The sequence below is a fragment of the Passer domesticus genome, chromosome 31 (assembly GCF_036417665.1).
Source record: "Passer domesticus isolate bPasDom1 chromosome 31, bPasDom1.hap1, whole genome shotgun sequence".
In the NCBI taxonomy this organism is placed as follows: Eukaryota; Metazoa; Chordata; class Aves; order Passeriformes; family Passeridae; genus Passer; species Passer domesticus.
Window position 1 is genome coordinate 2,936,971 of NC_087504.1, and position 19,381 is coordinate 2,956,351.

Consider the following 19,381-nt stretch of genomic DNA (forward strand, 5'->3'; position numbering starts at 1 on the left):
CACTCAGGATCCCCCCAACCCCCTCACCCCTGTGCCCCCCGGGTTTCTAGAATGGAAGGAACACCCAGGATCCCCCCAGACCCCTCACCCCGTGTGCCCTGGGGTTCTCAGGGCGCTCAGGACCCCCCCAGACCCCTCACCCCGTGTGCCCCCTGGGTTCTCAGGACGCTCAGGACCCCCCCAAACCCCTAACCCTGTGTGCCCCCCGGGTTCTCAGGGCGCTCGGGACCCCCCCCAAACCCCTCACCCCGTGTGACCCCTGGGTTTTTAGGACACTCAGGGCCCCCCCAAACCCCTCACCCCGTGTGACCCCTGGGTTTTTAGGACACTCAGGGCCCCCCCAAACCCCTCACCCCGTGTGCCCCCTGGGTTTTTAGGACACTCAGGACCCCCCCAAACCCCTCACCCCGTGTGACCCCTGGGTTTTTAGGACACTCAGGACCCCCCCAGACCCCTCACCCCGTGTGCCCCTGGGTTCTCAGGGCGCTCGGGACCCCCCCAGACCCCTCACCCCGTGTGCCCCCGGGTTCTCAGGGCGCTCGGGACCCCCCCAGACCCCTCACCCCGTGTGCCCCGGGGTTCTCAGGGCGCTCGGGACCCCGGGCACGGCGGGCACTGACCTTGGCCACCTGCACGCACCAGTTGAGCAGCAGCTGCGGGCTGATGGCGCCGCGGTTCTTGCGCACGTAGTCGAGCAGCGAGCCCAGCGGCAGCAGCTGCGTCACCAGCTGCAGCTGCGGGCCCGGGCAGATGCCCAGCAGCCGCACGATGTACGAGTGCTCCAGGCTGCCGATGGCCAGCATGTGCTGGGGGGCACGGCGTCAGCACCCCCGCCGCGTGCCCGGGGCGCCGCCGATACGGGGGGGCACCCGGGGCACCCCCAGAGCGCCCCCAAACATCCCCAGATACAGGGGGACACCCAGAGCACCCCCAGAGCGCCCCCAAACATCCCCAGATACAGGAGGACACCCAGAGCACCCCCAGAGTGTGGCCACAGCACCCCCAGAGTGTGCCCAGGGCGCCGCGGATACGGGGGGGCACCCAGAGCACCCCCAGAGCACCCCCAAACATCCCCAGCTATAGGGGGACAGCCAGAGCATCCCTGGAGCACCCCCCGAGTGTGCCCGGGGTGCCACAGATACAGGGGGACACCCGGAGCACCCCTGGAGCGCTCCCACAGAACCCCCACACCACCCCCTGAGTGTGCCCGGGGCACCCCGGATACAGAGGGACACCCGGAGCACCCCCACAACACCCCCAGAGCACCCCCAAACATCCCCAGATACAGGGGGACACCCGGGGCACCCCCAGAGCACCCCCACAGCACCCCCAGAGCACCCCAAAACATCCCCAGATACAGGGGGACACCCGGGGCACCCCCAGAGTGTGGCCACAGCAGCCCCAGAGTGTGCCCGGGGCGCCGCAGATACAGGGGGGCACCCAGAGCACCCCCAGAGCACCCCCAAACATCCCCAGCTATAGGGGGACAGCCAGAGCATCCCTGGAGCACCCCCCGAGTGTGCCCGGGGTGCCACAGATACAGGGGGGCACCCGGGGCACCCCTGGAGCGCCCCCACAGAACCCCCACACCACCCCCTGAGTGTGCCCGGGGCACCCCGGATACAGGGGGACACCCAGAGCACCCCCACAGCACCCCCAAACATCCTCAGATACAGGGGGACACCCGGAGCACCCCCAGAGCACCCCCAAACATCCCCAGATACAGGGGGGCACCCGGGGCACCCCCAGAGCACCCCCAAACATCCCCAGATACAGGGGGGCACCCGGGGCACCCCCAGAGCACCCCAAAACATCCCCAGATACAGGGGGGCACCCGGGGCACCCCCAGAGTGTCCCCATGGCACCCCAGATCCAGGGGACACCCAGAACACCCCCAGAGCACCCCCAAACATCCCCAGATACAGGGGGGCAGCCGGGGCACCCCCAGAGCACCCCAAAACATCCCCAGATATAGGGGGACACCCAGAGCATCCCTGGAGCACCCCCACAGCACCCCCGAGTGTCCCTGGGGTGCCACGGATACAGGGGGGCACCCGGGGCACCCCCAGAGTGTCCCCATGGCACCCCAGATCCAGGGGACACCCAGAACACCCCCAGAGCACCCCCAAACATCCCCAGCTATAGGGGGACACCCAGAGCACCCCCAGAGTGTGCCCAGTGTACCCCAAATCCAGGGCACCCCCAGAGCACCCCCGGAGTGTCCCCAAACCTCCCTGGCTGCAGGGGGACACCTGGAACCCCTCCCCTGACCTCAGCGAGGACCCCCCAGAGCACCCCCAAACCCCCCCATGGCCGGCCCTGGAGCACCCCCAGACCACCCAGACCCCCCAGACACCCCCAGCCCCAGAGGGGACCCCCAGACCCCCCAGCCCCAGGGGGACCCCCAGCCCCAGAGGGGACCCCCAGACCCCCCAGCCCCCAGGGACCCCCGGACACCCCCAGCCCCAGAGAGGACCCCCCGGACCCCGGGGACCCCCGGACCCCCCAGTCCTTGGGGACCCCCGGACCCCCCGGTGCCCGCACTCACGTCGGTGACGGCGTGGAAGGATTGCTGCCCGCTCCAGCCCTGGATCACCTTGATGCTCACCGGGATCTTGATGGAATCCCCGTCCGGGATCCAGATCCCCTGCGGGATCGGGATCAGTGGGGTCAGTGGGGTCAGTGGGATTTGGGATTGATGGGATGGGATGGGATGGGATGGGATCAATGGGATCAATGGGATGGGATGGGACTGATGAGACTGATGGGATCGATGGGATTTATGGGGTGGGATTTGGGAGATGGGATGGAGTGGGATGGGATTGATGAGATTAATGGTATTAATGGGATTTATGGGATTTGGAATGGGATTTATGGGATGGGATCAATGGGATCAATGGGATTTATGGGATCGATTGGATTTTTGGGATGGGTGTGATTTATGGGATGGATGGGATTTGTGATGGGATGAGACGGGATAAAACAGGATGGGATTGATGGGATGAAATCAATGGGATTGATGGGATGGATGGCATTTGGGATGGGATCAATGGGATGGGATTTATGGGATCAATGGGATCAATGGGGTGGGATTGATGGGATCAATGGGATGGAATGAGATCAGTGGGATGGGATTGATGGGATGGGATTGATGGGATGGGATTGATGGGATGGATGGCATTTGGGATGGGATCAATGGGATGGGATTTATGGGATCAATGGGATCAATGGGGTGGGATTGATGGGATCAATGGGATGGAACGAGATCAATGGGATCAATGGGATGGGATTGATGGGATGGGATTGATGGGACGGATGGCATTTGGGATGGGATCAATGGGATTTCTGGGATGCCCCCAGCCCCTCCCCAAGCCCCACCTTGTGCACGGTGCCGAAGACGCCGGAGCCCAGGACCTTGAGGCGCTTCAGCTCCGACTCCTTGAAGATCCGGGCCAGGACCTTGTTGGCTTTCTCACTGGGGTCCAGCGGCTCCAGGCTCTGCGGGACACGGCTGGCAATGGGGACGGGGACAGGGACAGGGACAGGGACACGGCGTGGGGATGGGGACAGGGACATGGCATGGGGACAGGGACACGGCTGGCAATGGGGACGGGGACAGGGACACGGCGTGGGGACAGGGACAGGGACACGGCATGGGGACAGGGACAGGGACACGGCATGGCAACGGGATGGGAACAGGGACACAGCGTGGCAAAGGGGACGGGATGGGGACATGGTGTGCGAATGGGGGACAGGGACGGTGACAGGGATGTGGCGTGGGAACAGGGACAGGGACAGGGACATGGCGTGGCAACAGGATGGGGATGAGGATGGGACAGAGATGGGAACGGGGACAGGTACAGGGACGGGGACAGGGACAGAGGGAGGAGGATGGAGAGCGGCTGGGATGGAAGCAGAGCTGGGGCTGGACGGGGACCGGGCTGCCCCGGTGGGACACAGGACCCGCCCCCTCCCCGCCGCCCCGGTGCCCCTCCCGGTGCCGCTCCCGGTGCCGCTCCCGGTTCCGCTCCCGGTGCAGCTCCGGTGTCCCGGCTGACCTCGCCCCGCTCCAGGTAGCGCCGCATCGCCCGTTTCTTCTGGATCTTCTTGCCCCGCCAGTAGAGCAGCGCCAGCAGCACCAGCGAGCACGAGAGGAACACGGCCCCGACCACCATGACCGCGATCAGCGTCGGGGCGCGCCTGCGGCACCGGGAACCGGCGGGAACGGGAACGGGGATGGGAACGGGGATGGGAACAGGAACGGGAACCGGGCGGGAACGGGAATGGGAACGGGAACGGAAACGGGGATGGGAACGGGAACAGGAACGGGGATGGGAGTGGGAATGGGAATGGGAATAGGAACGGGAACGGGAATGGGAACCGGGCGGGACCGGGCGGGAACGGGGATGGGAATGGGAACCGGGCGGGAACGGGAACAGGAACGGGGACGGGGATGGGAACGGGAATGGGGATGGGAACGGGGACGGGGATGGGAACGGAAACGGGGATGGGAACGGGAACGGGAATGGGAACGGGGACGGGGACGGGAACGGGGACGGGAATGGGAACGGGAACGGGAATGGGAACGGGAACGGGGACGGGAATGGGAACGGGAACGGGAATGGGAACGGGGACGGGGATGGGAACGGGAACCGAGCGGGAACGGGGCGAGAACGGGGATGGGAACGGGAACGGGATGGAAACGGGGCGGGAACAGGAATGGGAACGGGAATAGGAACAGGAACGGGGACGAGAACGGGGATGGAGATGGGGACAGGGACGGGACCGAGATGGGGACGGGGATGAGGAACGGGGACAGGGATGGGGACGGGGGACGTGGGAAAGCACAGGGTTAGGGTCCCCGCAGCACCCCGGGGTCCCTGTGACCCCCCCGGGATGTCCCCGCAGCCCCCCCCGGGATGTCCCCACACCTCCAGGGATGTCCCCACAGCCCCAGGATGTCCACACAGCCCCCCCAGGGTCCCCACAGCCCCCCAGGGTCCCCGAAGCCCCCCCAGGGTCCCCGCAGCCCCCCCGGGATGCCCCGACCCCCCCGCGGTACCTGGACACGGGCAGGGTGTCCCCCAGGCAGTCCCGCAGCAGCGGCCCCACGCACCTGTGGGGGGGGGGGACACGGGGGTCAGCCCGGGGGGACCCCCCGGCGGAGAGCCGGGATCCCAACTTGTGCCCTGCGGGGTCCCCAGACCCCCAACCTGCCCCGGACGAGGTCTCAGGACCCTCAGCCTGCCCCTCGTGGGGTCCCCAGAGCCCAAAATGTGAGGTCCTGAGTCCCCCAAATGATGTCCTGAGCCCCCCACTCTGACCCCAGTGATACCCCAAGACCCCCACCCTCCTCCCAAAGAGGTTTTGGGACCCCACCCTCGTCCCAAAGAGGTTTTTGGACCCCCACTCTCCTCCCAAAGAGGTTTTAGGACCCCCACTCTCCTCCCAAGGATCTTTTGAGACCCCCACCCTCCTCCCAAAGAGCTTTTGGGACCCCCATTTTGCCCCCATTGATACCCCAAGACCCCCACCCTTCTCCCAAAGAGCTTTTTAGGACCCCCACTCTCCTCCCAAAGGGCTTTTGGGACCCCCACCCTCCTCCCACAGATCTTTAGGGACCCCCACCCTCCTCCCAACGATCTTTTGAGACCCTCACCCAGCTCCCAAAGATCTTTAGGGCCCCCCACCATCCTCCCCAAGACCTTTAGGGCCCCCCACCCCTCCCTCCACACCCTCCCGCGCCCCTCCCCCACCCCCCCCACGCCATCCCGCCCCCACAACCCCCCCGTGCCCCCCCCAAACCCCCCTCCCGGGCCGCCCCCGCGCCCCCCGGGCCGGACGCACCCCCGGGTGCAGTTCTCGTGGCAGGGCCGGCACTCGCGGCTGCCGTCGGGGAATTTGTAGATGGGGCCGCGCTCGCCCAGGACGCCCTCGGGGCATCGCTCCACGCAGTGCGGCCCGTCGCGATAGTGGGCGCAGCGCGTGCACGTGTCGGCACCCTGCGGGGTGAGGGGGGGGTTGTGACAGGGTGGGGACACCGCGGGGACACCGGGGGGACGCGGCCGGGCCGTACCGAGCCGTTGCAGGTGGCGCCGCCGTCGATGCGCTCGCACTCCGGGTGGCACTCGGTGCATTCGCCGCCCTGCGAGAACTCCCGGGGGTCCCTGGGGGGCACAGGGGGGGTCACCGTGCCGGCCCGGCGGTGACAGGGACACCCCGGTCGTGACAATGCCATCCCGGTAGTGACAGGGACACCCCGGTCGTGACAATGCCACTCCAGCGGTGACAGGGACGCCCCGGTGGTGACAATGCCATCCCGGTGGTGACAGTGCCACCCCGATTATGACAATGTCATCCCGGTGGTGACAATGACATCCCAGTGGTGAAAATGCCACCCCGGTGGTGACAGGGACACCCCGGTGGTGACAGTGCCATCCCATTGGTCACAGGGACACCCTGGCGGTGACAATGCCATCCCGGTGGTGACAGTGCCACCCCGGTTATGACAATGTCATCCCGGTGGTGACAATGACATCCCAGTGGTGAAAATGCCACCCCGGTGGTGACAATGCCACCCCGCGGTCCGCACCAGTGCCCGGCTCACCTGGGACCCCCCATGCCCACCCCAGTGCCCACCCCGGCGGTCTCCGCAGTGCCGGTGCCCCCCCGTGCCCCCCACATCTCCAATTTCCCTGTGTCGCTCGCATCCCCCTTGTCCCCAATGTCCCCCGTGCCCCTCCTGGTCCCAGTGTCCCCTGTGCCCCCCGTGTCCCAAATGTCCTCCATGTCCCCTGTGCCCTCCTGGGCCCCCTTGCCCCTGTGCCCCTCTTGTCCCCTTTGCCCCCCCATACCCCCAATGCCCCCCGTGCCTCCTGTTCCCCCCTTACCCCCCATGTCCCCTGTCTCCCCTGTGCCCCCTTGTGCCTCCCGCACCCCCATGCCCCTCTTTCCCCCCTTACCCCCATGCCCCCCATACTCCCCATCTCCTCCATGCCCCCCTTACCCCCATACTCCCCGTGCCCCCCGTGCCCCCCGTGCCCTTCTTTCCCCCCTTACCCCCCATGCCCCCCTTACCCCCCATATCCCCCATGCCCCCTGTGCCCTCCATGCCCTCGATGTCTCCATGCCCCTCTTGTCCCCCGTGCCCCCCGTGCCCCCGTGCCCGGTGCCCGGTGCCCGCTGACCCCTGGCTGAAGCGGCAGGTGGGCACGCAGACGCCCCTCCGGCTGTAGTAGCGGCAGGACAGGCACTGCCCGGGCCCCGGGCCCCAGCAGCCCTCGGCCGAGCACAGCGGGTCACACACCTTGCCCTCTTGCTCTGGGGGACAGGGGACAGGGGTCACCGGGGGACAGGGGGGGTCACCGGGGGGACAGGGGGGCTGGGGTCACCCAGGGGGGACAGCGGGGCTGGGGGTCAGAGTGGGGCTGGGGTCACCGGGGGGACAGCGGGGTCACCCAGGGGGACAGGGGACAGCAGGGACACCCGGGGGGACAGGGGGGCTGGGGGTCAGAGTGGGGCTGGGGTCACCGGGGGGACAGCGGGGTCACCCAGGGGGACAGGGGACAGCACAGGGGTCACCGGGGGACAGCGGGGACACCGGGGGGACAGCGGGGTCACCGGGGGGACAGGGGGGCTGGGGTCACCCAGGGGGATAGGGGATAGTGGGGACAGCGGGGGGACAGGGGACAGCGGGGCTGGGGACACCCAGGGGGGACAGCGGGGCTGGGGGTCAGAGTGGGGCTGGGGTCACCCAGGGGGGACAGAGGTCACCCAGGGGGACAGCGGGGTCACTGGGGGGACAGCGGGGCTGGGGACACCCAGGGGGACAGGGGGGCTGGGGTCAGAGAGGAGCTGGGGGTCCCACTCCCCCTCCCTGTGGAAGGAGTGGGGGTTCAGTGCGGGATCTGGGGGTCCCCGTGTTCCCTCCCCTATGGGACGGACCGGGGGTCCCTGCAGGGGTCTGGGGGTCCCTGGGGGAGGATCCCACGCCCCCTCTCTGTGTAAAGAATGGGGGTTCAGTGGGGGATCTGGGGGTCCCAGTGTCTCCTCCCCTATGGGACGGACTGGGGGTCCCTGAAGGGATCTGGGGGTGCCTGGGGGGGGGGTCCCACGCCCCCTCCCTGTGTAAGGAATGGGGGTTCATTGCGGGATCTGGGGGTCCCCTCCCCTATGGGATGCACCAGGGGTCCCTGGAGGGGTCTGGGGGTGCCCGGGGGGGGGGGGGTCCCACGGGGGGTCCTACACCCCCTCCCTGTGGAAGGAATGGAGTCCTGGTGTTCCCTCCCCTATGGGACGGACCGGGGGTCCCTGGAGGTGTCTGGGGGTGCCCGGGGGGGGTTCCAAGCCCCCTCCCTTTGTAAGGAATGGGGGTTCAGTGGGGGATCTGGGGGTCCCCTCTCCTATGGGACGGACCGGGGGTCCCTGGAGGTGTCTGGGGGTGCCCGGGGGGGTCCCGCGCCCCCTCCCTGTGGAAAGGACGGACCGGGGGTCCCTGGAGGTGTCTGGGGGTGCCCGGGGGGTCCCGCGCCCCCTCCCCAGCCCGCCCCACGCACGGCACTTGCTGCGGGGCCGGTTGTTGCGGATGTCGAGGTCGGCGCGGCTGCGGCTGAGCGCGGCCCAGTGCACGGTGTGCAGGAAGCAGAGCCGCCGGTTCTCGGTGATGTACACGCGGCCCGCGCTCACCTCGCGCAGCGAGCGCAGCCCCAGCGAGGTCACGTTCTCGTTCTTCATGATCAGCAGCGAGAAACCGCGGCTGCGGGGCGGCACGGGGGAGGTCGGGGGGCTGGGGGGGCTCCGGGGGTGCTCAGGGGGCTGGGGGGGCTCCGGGAGCTGCTCCGGGGATGAGGGGATGCTCCGGGGGATGCTCCGGGGCTGGGAGTGAGGGGACGCCCCGGGAGCTGCTCCGGGGGATGTTCCGGGGATGAGGGGATGCTCCGGGAATGGGGGGATGCTCTGGAAGCTGGGGGGATGCTCCGGGGGCTGGGGGGTCTCCGGAGATGGGGGGGCTCCGGGGATGAGGGGGGATGAGGGGATGCTTCGGGAAATGGGGTGTGCTCGGGGGGCTGGGGGGGCTCCGGGAGTGAAGAAATGCTCCGGGGATGGGGGGATGCTCCGGGGGGATTCTCCGGGAAATGGGGAGTGCTCCGGGAGCCGGGGGAGTGCTCTGGGAGCTGCTCCGGGGATGAGGGGATGCTCCGGGAGTGAGGGGATGCTCCGGGAACTGCTCCGGGAATGGGGGGATGCTCCGGGAAATGGGAGTGCTCCGGGAGCTCGGGATGTTCCGGGGGATGGGGGGATGCTCCGAGGGGTGCTCAGGGAGCGGGGGGGGGTGCTCCGGGAACCGGGGGAGTGCTCTGGGAGCTGCTCCGGGAGTGAAGAAATGCTCCGGGAGCTGGGGGATGCTCCGGGAGCCGGGAGCTGTTCCTGGAACCAGGAGCTGCTCCGGGAGTGAGGGGATGCTCCGGGAAATTAAGGAATGCTCTGAGAGCCAGAAAATACTCCGTGAGCTGCTGCGGGAGCGGCAGAATGAGCCCCGAACGAGGGGAAGCTCCGGGAGCCGGGAGCTGCTCCTGGAACCGGGAGTGCTCCGGGAGCCGGGGGATGAACCGGGAGGATGAACCGGGGGACCGGGGGATGCTCCGAGAAGGACGGGACGCTCCCGGATACTCCAGGAGCGGGGAGGATGCGCCGGGAGCCGGGAAATGTTCTGGGATTGAGGGGATGCTCCCGGAGCTTGGGGATGAGACGGAGCCCGGGGAGAGACTCCGGGAGCGGGAGGGACGGACCGACGAACAAGGACAGGGGGACTGGGGGGCGCCGGGATGAGCAGGGATCCAGGGACGAGGGGATGTGGGGATTAGGGAAAACGGGGAATTCAGGGATTGGGGAAAATGAGGAATTCAGGGGTCGGGGATGCCGGGGAATGCAGGAATTAGGAAAAACGGGGATTGCATGGATTGGGGAAAATGGAGAATTCAGGTATTGGGGGAACGAGGAATTCAGGGATTGGGGAAAACGGGGAATTCAGGGGTCGGGGATGCAGGAATTAGGGGAAACAGGGAATTCAGAGATTGGGAAAACGGGGAATTCAGGGATCGGGGATACAGGAATTAAGGAAAACGGGGAATTCGGGGGTCGGGGATACAGGAATTAAGGAAAACGGGGAATTCGGGGGTCGGGGATACAGGAATTAGGGAAAACGGGGAATTCAAAGATTGGGAAAATGGGGAATTCAGGGGTGGGGGATGCAGGAATTAAGGAAAATGGGGAATTCAGGGGTCGGGAATGCAGGAATTAAGGAAAACGGGGAATTCAGGGGTCGGGAATGCAGGAATTAAGGAAAACGGGGAATTCAGGGGTCGGGAATGCAGGAATTAAGGAAAACGGGGAATTCAGGGGTCGGGAATGCAGGAATTAAGGAAAACGGGGAATTCAGGGGTCGGGAATGCAGGAATTAAGGAAAACGGGGAATTCAGGGGTCGGGGGTGCCCGGGAGGAGCGCGGGACGCGCGGCAGGGGCTCCTCACTTGTACAGGCTCCTTCCCCCGATGGTCTCGAGGTTGGAGAAGACGCTGAAGTTGTGCATGTGCTTGGGCCAGGACTGGATGTTCAGGTACCCTGCGGGCACACCGCGGGCTCAGCGGGGTCCCGGGGGTCTCGGGGGGCGCTCCAGGGGGGTCCCAGCCCCCCTCCTCACCCGTGATCTCCCGCACGGTGCGGAACACGTTCAGCTTCTCCGGGTCCAGCGCCGAGATGTTCCTCCAGGGGTCCCTGCGGGGCCGAAGCGTCAGCGGGGCTGGGGGCTGCACCCCCAAACCCCCCTCCCCGAGCCCCCCCAAGTTCCACCCCTCACCCCTCGAGGCCCGTGATGAGGAAGTCGAGGTTGCCCAGGATCTTGGTGCAGTTGATGAAGGTGTCGATGTTGCTGGAGTCCACGGTCTGGTACTTGCTGCCGGCGCCGGTGCCCTCGCAGGCTGTGGGGCGCGGGCAGGGGGTCAGGGGGGGTCCCGCAGCCCCCAGACCCCCCTCACAGGGACCCTCACCCCCTCACCCTTGGGGCACAGCCCCGCGCAGGGCTCGCAGATCTTCAGCCCGTTCTTCTCCACCTCCATCTTGTCATTGGGGCAGGCGCGCACGCACGAGCTCTGGTCCACCACGAAGTTGTCTGGGGGGCAGCGCGGGGGTCACCCAGTGTCCCCCAAAGCCCGGGTCACCCCCCCAGAGACCCCCCGAGCCCCCCGAGCCCGACTCACGGGGGCACTGGCGCACGCAGACCCCCCCGTACTGGTACTTGGTGTCGGGGTTGGGCTCCAGCTGGAAGGTCAGCTTGTTGTAGATCAGGGGCTGCGGGCACAGCGGCACGCACGCGCCGCTGTCGTTGAAGTGCCGGCAGGCCTGCGGACGGACAGACGGACAGGTGGGCACGGGGACGGACGGAGGGACACGGGGACAGGGGGTGGACACAGCCATGGACACAGGGATGGGCACAGGGATGGACAGATGGACATGGGGATGGACACAGGGATGGGTTCAGCGGCACGCACGCGCTGCTGTCATTGAAGTGGCGGCAGGCCTGCGGACGGACAGACGGACAGGTGGGCACGGGGACGGACAGAGGGACAGATGGACACGGGGACAGGGGATGGACACGGGGATGGATGGATGGATGGATGGATGGATGGATGGATGGATGGACGGACACAGGGGTAGGTGGATGGATGACAGGCAGACAGACGGACAGATTGACATACGAAGCAGTGTATGCGCAGGGGTGGACGGACGGACAGACAGACGGACAGACGGACGAAACAGTGAGTGCGCAGGGGTGGACAGGCGGACAGACAGACGGACGGACAGACAGGCAGGCAGACAGACAGACAGACGTACGAAGCAGTACGTGTGCAGGAGTGGATGGACGGACAGGCAGACAGGCGGACAGACAGACGGACAGACGTACGAAGCAGTGTGTGCGCAGGGGCGCACAGACAGACAGACAGATGGACGGATGGACAGACGTACAAAGCAGTGGGTGCGCAGGGATGGACAGAAGGACAGACAGACAGATGTACGAAGCAGTGGGTGCGCAGGGGTGGGCAGACAGATGGATGTACAGATGGACAGAGGGACAGACAGGTGGACAGAAGGACAGATGGACAGACAGACGGACAGGTGGACGGACGGACAGACGTACGAAGCAGTGTGTGCACAGGGATGGACAGAAGGACAGACAGACGGACAGACAGATGTACAGACAGACAGGTGAACAGAAGGCAGACAGACGGACAGACGGACAGATGTACGAAGCAGTGGGTGCGCAGGGGCGCACAGACAGACAGACAGACGTACGAAGCAGTGGGTGCGCAGGGGCGCACAGACAGACAGACGGACAGACGGACAGACAGACAGACGTACGAAGCAGTGGGTGCGCAGGGGTGGATGGATGTACAGACAGATGTACAGACAGACAGGTGAACAGAAGGCAGACAGACAGACGGATGTACGAAGCAGTGGGTGCGCAGGGATGAACAGAAGGACAGACAGACGGACAGACGGACAGACGTACGAAGCAGTGTGCGCGCAGGGGTGGATGGATGTACAGACAGACGGACAGGCGGACAGACAGACGGACAGACGGATGGACGTACGAAGCAGTGGGTGCGCAGGGGCGCACAGACAGACAGACGGACAGACGGACAGACGGACGGACGTACGAAGCAGTGTGTGCGCAGGGATGAACAGAAGGACAGACAGATGGACAGGCGGACAGACAGACGGACGGACGTACGAAGCAGTGTGCACGCAGGGGTGGATGGATGTACAGACAGACGGACAGGCGGACAGACAGACGGACGGACGGACAGACGTACGAAGCAGTGCGTGTGCAGGGATGAACAGAAGGACAGACGGACAGATGGACAGACAGACAGACAGACAGGCGGACAGACAGACGGACGGACGTACGAAGCAGTGGGTGCGCAGGGGCCCGGTGCAGCCGCCCGCGCACTCCTCGTGGCAGCACTCGTTGGGCGCGCGGCCGAAGCAGCGCCCGTTGCACTGCGGGGCACAGATGGTCTTGGTCACTGCGGGGACACCGGGGGGGACACCGGGGGTCACGGGGGGGTCCGGCCCGCCCCCACAGCCCCCCCGAGACCCCCGGGACCCCCCGGTACCCCCGGTACCCCCGGTACCCACGTTTCTGGCAGTCCTCGGGGCCCGGCCCCCAGCAGTGGCCGCCGCAGCTCTCGTGGCACGGGGCACCTGAGGGACAGCACAGAGGGGTCACAGCACGGGCACCCCAAAACAGGGGGACCCCAAAACAGGGGGTGACCCCAAGGGGACCCCACAGGGACCCCAAAAAACAGGGTGACCCCACACCCAGGGGTGACCCCAAAAGGATCTCAAAGGGACCTCAAAAAACAGGGGGACACCAAAGAGACCCCACAGAGACCTCAAAAAACAGGGTGAGCCCAAAGGACCCCAAAAACAGAGGTCACCCCAAACCCAGGGATGGCCCAAAGTGACCCCAAACCAAGGGGTCACCCCAGAGTGACCCCAGCCCCAGGGGTGACCCCAAAGTGGCCCCAGACCCAGGGGTGACCCCCCAGCACCCCCAGCCTCAAGGGTGACCCCAAAATGACCCCAACCCCAGGAGTGACCCAAAGCCACCCCAAAGTCACCCCAAACCCAGGGGTGACCCCAAAGTGATCCCAAACCCAGGGGTGACCCCAAATCACCCCAAAGCCACCCCAAAGTGACCCCAGCCCGAGGGGTGACCCCAGAGTGACCCCAAACCAAGGAGTGACCCAAAGTGAGCCCAAACCAAGGGGTGACCCCAAAGCCCCAGCCCCAGGGGTGACCCCAAAGCCACCCCAAAGTGACCCCAGACCCAGGGGTGGCCCCGCAGCCCCAGAGGTGACCCCAAAGCCACCCCGCAGCCCCCCAGCCCCGCTGTCCCCGCACGCACAGCCGCGGCCGTTGTCCCTCACGAGCGGCTCCAGGCGCGTGTCCCTCATGATGTCCCTCCACTCCACGGTGTCCACGTGGCACAGCTGCGCGTTCTTCTCGATGTACACGCCCCCCGCCAGGATCTCTGCGGGGACAGGGGGTGACAGGGGGTGACAGGGGGTGACAAGGAGGGACAGACCCCCCCCAGCCCCCCTGGCAGCGCTGGGAGGGGACGGGGACCTTGGGGACCGTCCCTGCTCCAAGGGATGGCACAGGGGACATGGGGTGGCACTGCCATGGGATGGGGACCTCGGAGGGCACAGAGGGGTGGCAGTGTCCCCAACCCAGTGTGTCCCCTCTCTGTGCCAGTCCTGTGGGTGTTCCCAGCCCCCCACAGTGTCCCCAACCCCACAGTGTCCCCAAACCTGCGAAGTCCTCTCTCCATGCCAGTCCAATGGGTGTCTCAAGTTCCCCGTGATGTCCCAACCCCTCCGTGATGTCCCCAACCCCACAATGTCCTCAACCTCATGATGTCCCCAACCCCACAATGTCCCCAACCCCACAATGTCCTCAACTTCATGATGTCCCCAACCCACCCCAATGTCCCCAACCAACCGCGATGTCCCCAACCCACCATGGTGTCCCCAACCCTCCATGTCCTCAACCCCCATGGTGTCCCCATCTCCCCACAATGCCCCCAACTCTCCATGATGTCCCCAGCCCACCATGGTGTCCCCAACCCCTCCATGATGTCCCCAACCCCGTGATGTCCCCAACCCCACGGTGTCCCCAACCCCCATGGCGTCCCCATCTCCCCACAACGTCCCCAACCCCACAACGTCCCCAACCCCCTGATGTCCCCAACTCCACAATGTCCTCAACCTCACAATGTCCCCAACCCACCATGATGTCCCCAACCCCCTGCGATGTCCCCAACCCACCGCGATGTCCCCGTCTCCCCACAATGCCCCCAACCCTCCACGGTGTCCCCAACCCACTGTGATGTCCTCAACCCCATGGTGTCCCCATCTCCCCACAATGTCCCCAACCCCACAATGTCCTCAACCTCATAATGTCCCCAACCCACCCCAATGTCCCCAACGCCCCACAATGTCCCCAACCCCTCCATGATGTCCCCAACCCCACAATGTCCTCAACTCCACAATGTCCTCAACCTCATAATGTCCCCACCCCCTGTGGTGTCCCCATCTCCCCACGATGTCCTCAACCCCGCGGTGTCCCCAACCCCTCCATGATGTCCCCAGCCCCCTGCTGTCCCCAGCCCGCGGTGTCCCCGCGGTGTCCCCGCGGCGTCGCACCGGTGAGCTGGTTGAGGCCGAGCTGGCGCAGGGCGTGCGTGGTGTTGGGGTTGTAGTTGAGCAGCACGAAGAGCGCGAAGCGATCCTCGTAGAACTGCGTGCCGCGGATCACGCGCAGGTTCTGCAGCGGCAGCGCCGCGAACACGTTCATGGCGATCAGGATGTAGCCGGTCACCTCCCGGATGGTCTGCGGGGGGCTCGGGGTCACCTGCCGGCCGTGGCCACGCTCCCCGTGGGGGCTCCGGACCGCCAAACTGGCCACGTCCTGCCCTTGATGGCCACCGTCCCCATGGTGGGCATGTGACATCCAAACTGGCCACGTTCTCCTTTTGATGGCCACTGTCCCCCTTGATGGCCACATGGTGGACCTGTGACCTCAAACTGGCCATGTCCTTCACATGGTGGCCATGGCCACGCTCCCCGTGGTGGCTGCGAACCTCCAAACTGGCCATGTCCTGCCCTTGATGGCCACCGTCCCCATGGTGGAACTGTGACCTCCAAACTGGCCACGTCCTTTTGATTGCCATGGTCCCCCTGGATGGCCATTGTCCCCATGGTGGCCACATGAGGGACATGTGACATCCAAACTGGCAATGTCCTTCACATGGTGGCCATGGCCGTGGTCCCCATGGTGGCTCTGAACCTCCAAACTGGCCATGTCCTCCTTTTGATGGCCACTGTCCCCATGGTGGCTGTGTCACCAAACTGGCCATGTCCTTCACATGGTGGCCATGGCCATGGTCCCCATGGTGGCTGTGTCACCTCCAAACTGGCCACGTCCTCCTTTTGATGGCCATGGTCCCCCTTGATGGCCACTGTCCCCATGGTGGACATGTGACCTCCAAACTGGTCATGTCCTTCACATGGTGGCCATGGCCATGGTCCCCCGTGGTGGCTGCGTCACCAAACTGGCCATGTCCTCCTTTTGATGGCCATGGTCCCACGTCCACATGTCCAACTGGCCATGTCCTACACATGGTGGCCACTGTCCCCACGGTGGACGCGTGACCTCCAAACTGGCCACGTCCTCCCCGGGGTGACACCAGAGATGTCCCCTTTGAGGTCCCTGTCCCCGCTCAGCGGCCGCCCCCGCGTGTCCCCAGGGTCACCTGCAGGAAGGAGAGGTCCTGGGTGTGGTCGATGAGGACGATCTCCAGGTTGCCCATGACGATCTCGCAGTTGTTGTACATCTTGTGCAGGGTCTGGTACTGGTGCTGCGCGTCGCCCGTCACGCTCAGCCCGTTCAGCGTCCCCGCGCACACTGCGGGCACCCGCCGCGTCACCGGGGCCACCACGGGGCCACCAGGGCCACCACGGCCCCCCCGGCACCGTCACAGCAATGTCCCCTCCCAGCTGGCCATGTCGGTCACGGTCTTGGTGGTTGTGTCACCTCCTCAATGGCCATGTCATCCCCTTGGTGTCCCTTGGTGTCCCTTGATGTCCCTTGGTGTCCCTTGGACATGTCCTGCTCTTGGTGGCCATGGTGCCCATGGTAGCCCTGTCCCCTCCATGATCTCCTGGCTATGGCAGCGTCCCCATGGGGTCCCTGTCCCCTCCATGGTGTCCCCTGCAAACATCCCTCTCCCCTCCATGGCATCCCCCTCAAGGTCCCCTCCATGATGTCCCTGTCCCCTCGATGGCATCCCCCTCACGGTGTCCCCTCCACCATGTCCTTGTCCCCTCCATGGTGTGGTGCCTGTGATCCCTTCCTCCATGTCCCTGTCCCCTCCATGGCCTCCCCCTCACAGTGTCCCCTCCATGTCCCTGTCCCCTCCGTGGCATCCCCCTCACAGTGTCCCTGTCCCCTCCATGATGTCCCTGTCCCCTCCATGGTATCCTGCCCGTGGTGTCCCTGTCCCCTCCCTCCATGTCCCTGTCCCCTCCATGGCATCCCCCTCAGTGTCCCTGTCCCCTCCATGTCCCTGTCCCCTCCATGGTGTGGTGCCCGTGTCCCCTCCCTCCATGTCCCTGTCCCCCTCCATGGCATCCCCCTCAGTGTCCCTGTCCCCTCCATGGTGTCCCTGTCCCCTCCATGGCGTGCCCCTCACGGTGTCCCCTCCACGTCCTTGTCCCCCAGCCCCCGTCCCCAGCGCCGTCCCCGCCCCCCCCGGCTCCCTCCCGCGCCGCTCCCCTGCCGGTCCCTCCCGCCCGCCCGGTGCCCGAAACCGGCCGGGCGAGCCTTGCGCAAGGCGGGCGCCTCGGGCACGGCCCCCCCGCCCCGCCACGCCCGCCCCGGACTTCGGCCCCGCCGCCACCCCCCGGCCCCGGGGGTCCCCGCGGGGGCGGCGGGCGCGGGGTCCCCCCCGCTCCCGGGGGCGCACAGGGTCCCCTTTGTGCGCCGCGCCCCCTCCCCCGGCCCCCGCACAAAGCCGCGATTGTGGCGGGCGGCACCGGGGGGAGGCCGGGCCCCCCCCAAACCGGGACCCCCGGGGGCACCGAGGGGTGCGGGCCCCCCCGGACCCGCCAGACGTGACTCAGGCCCCGGCGCGGGGGGAGCGGCGCTCAAAGGCGGCTTTGTCCGGCCCGCGACCCCTCCGGGGGCGGCCGCGGAGCTCGGGGCGCGCTCGGGAAGGGCCCCCCCCGCCCCGGCCGGGCTCTCGGAGCCCCCCCCGGGGCTATAAAAAGGTCCCAGCTGCCGCGGCAGCGACCCCCCGCCCCCGCCGGCACGGGGGGGCCCGGAACGGGGGGTGCCGCGACCCCCGAGAAACACCCCCCGGGGTGTCGGGGGGCACCGTCCAGCCCTTCCCGGAGCTCTGACGGGGTCGGTGAATCATTAACGGCGGGCGCCGAGGGGTTGGGGGGCCCCGCGACCCCCGGGTGCACCTGCCCGCGGGGCGGGGGGCGATGCGGGCCCCCCCGGGCGCCGCGGCGGCGGCGGGACCGGGCGTTATCAGCGCGGGGCCCCGCCGGCAGCTCCGGCACGTCCCCGCTATCAGCGGCCAGGAATAGCACCGGGGCACCGGGGGGGCACCGGGGGGGCACCGGGAGGGGCTGGCAGCGACCTCCTGCCCCCGGCCCGGCGGCGGCACAAAGGGGGCTGTGTGCCCGGACAAAGGGGGCTCTCAGGCCCGGGGCTTCGGGGGTGCGGGGCTGGGGGCCACCCCCCGAGCTGTCCCCGAGCCCCCCTCTCTGTCCCCGAGCCCCCCGTGGTGTCCCGAGGCCCCCGAGCTGTCCCCGAGCCTCCCGAGCTGTCCCCGAGCCCCCCAGATGTCCCCGAGCCCCCCGAGCTGTCCCGAGCGCTCCAGATGTCCCCGAACCCCCCGAGGTGTCCCCGAGTCCCCCGTGGTGTCCCCGAGGCCCCCGAGCTGTCCCCAAGCCCCCCGAGCTGTCCCCCGAGCCCCCCAAATGTCCCCGTGCCGTTCCCTCTCTCGCCGTGGGACCCGAGCCCGCGGGTGACACCGAGGCGTCGCCGGTGGCACGTGGAGCGGGGGACACAGGCAGGGGTCCCCCGGGAGTGCCCCCCACCCCGGGCACCCCCGGGCACCCCCGGGCACCGCCGGGGTTTCGGGGGTGACGCCGGCCCCACCTGGCGCGCCCTGCCCTCGGTGTTTTTCCTCTCGGGATTCAAAAACAACTCCCGGGCGGCCGCGGCCCTTCCGGGGTGCCGGGGCTGCGGGGCGGGGCACGCCCGGGGGTCCCTCCGGGGGTCCCCCCCTCAAGGATCCCCCCCGGGCCCCCCTCGGGGGTCCCGCCCGGATCCCAAAGGCATCGCCGGGCCCGGCCCCGCAGCCTAAAATTAGCCCGGGGCAGCTGCGGGGCCGCAGGTGCCGGGCCCGGGAGGGGGCAGCGAGAGCGGGACCGAGCCCGGAACGGGGCACCGAGAGCGGAACCGAACCTGGAAAGGGGCACCGAGTCCCGGGACCGATCCGGGAAGCGCCACCGAGCCCGGGACCGAGCCCGGGAGGGGAACCGAGAACGAAACCGACCCTAGAAAGGGGCACCGAGAGCGGGACCGAACCCCAAGAGCGGGCACCGAGAGCGGAACCGAGTCCTGGAAAGGTGCACCGAGAACGGGACCGAGCCCGGGAGGGGCACCGAGAACGAAACGGAGCCCGGGAGGGGCACCGAGAACGAAACCGACCCTAGAAAGGGGCACCGAGAACGGGACCGAGCCC

The 19,381-nt window shown here is 67.4% G+C and overlaps 2 protein-coding genes across 2 annotated transcripts in view; one reads left to right on the forward strand and one right to left on the reverse strand.

The window, feature by feature from the left end:
• ERBB3 (erb-b2 receptor tyrosine kinase 3) overlaps positions 1-16,527 on the reverse strand; it is a 28,341-nt gene extending 11,814 nt beyond the window's left edge. Inside the window, exons 1-19 of the mRNA XM_064401017.1 lie at positions 16,376-16,527; positions 15,267-15,453; positions 13,967-14,092; positions 13,195-13,260; positions 12,964-13,082; positions 11,256-11,397; positions 11,054-11,167; positions 10,856-10,976; positions 10,700-10,773; positions 10,530-10,620; positions 8,556-8,755; positions 7,188-7,320; positions 6,077-6,167; positions 5,848-6,002; positions 5,063-5,116; positions 4,059-4,200; positions 3,379-3,498; positions 2,549-2,647; positions 621-806 (exon numbers count right to left, since the gene is read on the reverse strand). Of these exons, the coding sequence (XP_064257087.1) occupies positions 621-806; positions 2,549-2,647; positions 3,379-3,498; positions 4,059-4,200; positions 5,063-5,116; positions 5,848-6,002; positions 6,077-6,167; positions 7,188-7,320; positions 8,556-8,755; positions 10,530-10,620; positions 10,700-10,773; positions 10,856-10,976; positions 11,054-11,167; positions 11,256-11,397; positions 12,964-13,082; positions 13,195-13,260; positions 13,967-14,092; positions 15,267-15,453; positions 16,376-16,456 (2,301 nt within the window). The 5' untranslated portion in view covers positions 16,457-16,527. The remainder of the gene's footprint in view (positions 1-620; positions 807-2,548; positions 2,648-3,378; positions 3,499-4,058; positions 4,201-5,062; positions 5,117-5,847; positions 6,003-6,076; positions 6,168-7,187; positions 7,321-8,555; positions 8,756-10,529; positions 10,621-10,699; positions 10,774-10,855; positions 10,977-11,053; positions 11,168-11,255; positions 11,398-12,963; positions 13,083-13,194; positions 13,261-13,966; positions 14,093-15,266; positions 15,454-16,375) is intronic.
• Positions 16,528-17,246: 719 nt separating this feature from the next.
• Positions 17,247-18,023, forward strand: LOC135287791 (proline-rich protein 2-like). Its single transcript, XM_064401004.1, has one exon. It carries the CDS (start codon positions 17,247-17,249, stop codon positions 18,021-18,023), a length of 777 nt encoding a protein of 258 aa, XP_064257074.1.
• The last annotated feature ends 1,358 nt before the right edge of the window (positions 18,024-19,381 follow it).

What these genes read in the sequence shown, in the direction of transcription:
- LOC135287791 (XM_064401004.1), top strand. Translation starts at nt 17,247, where the DNA reads ATGGCATCCCCCTCAGTGTCCCTGTCCCCTCCATGGTGTCCCTGTCCC.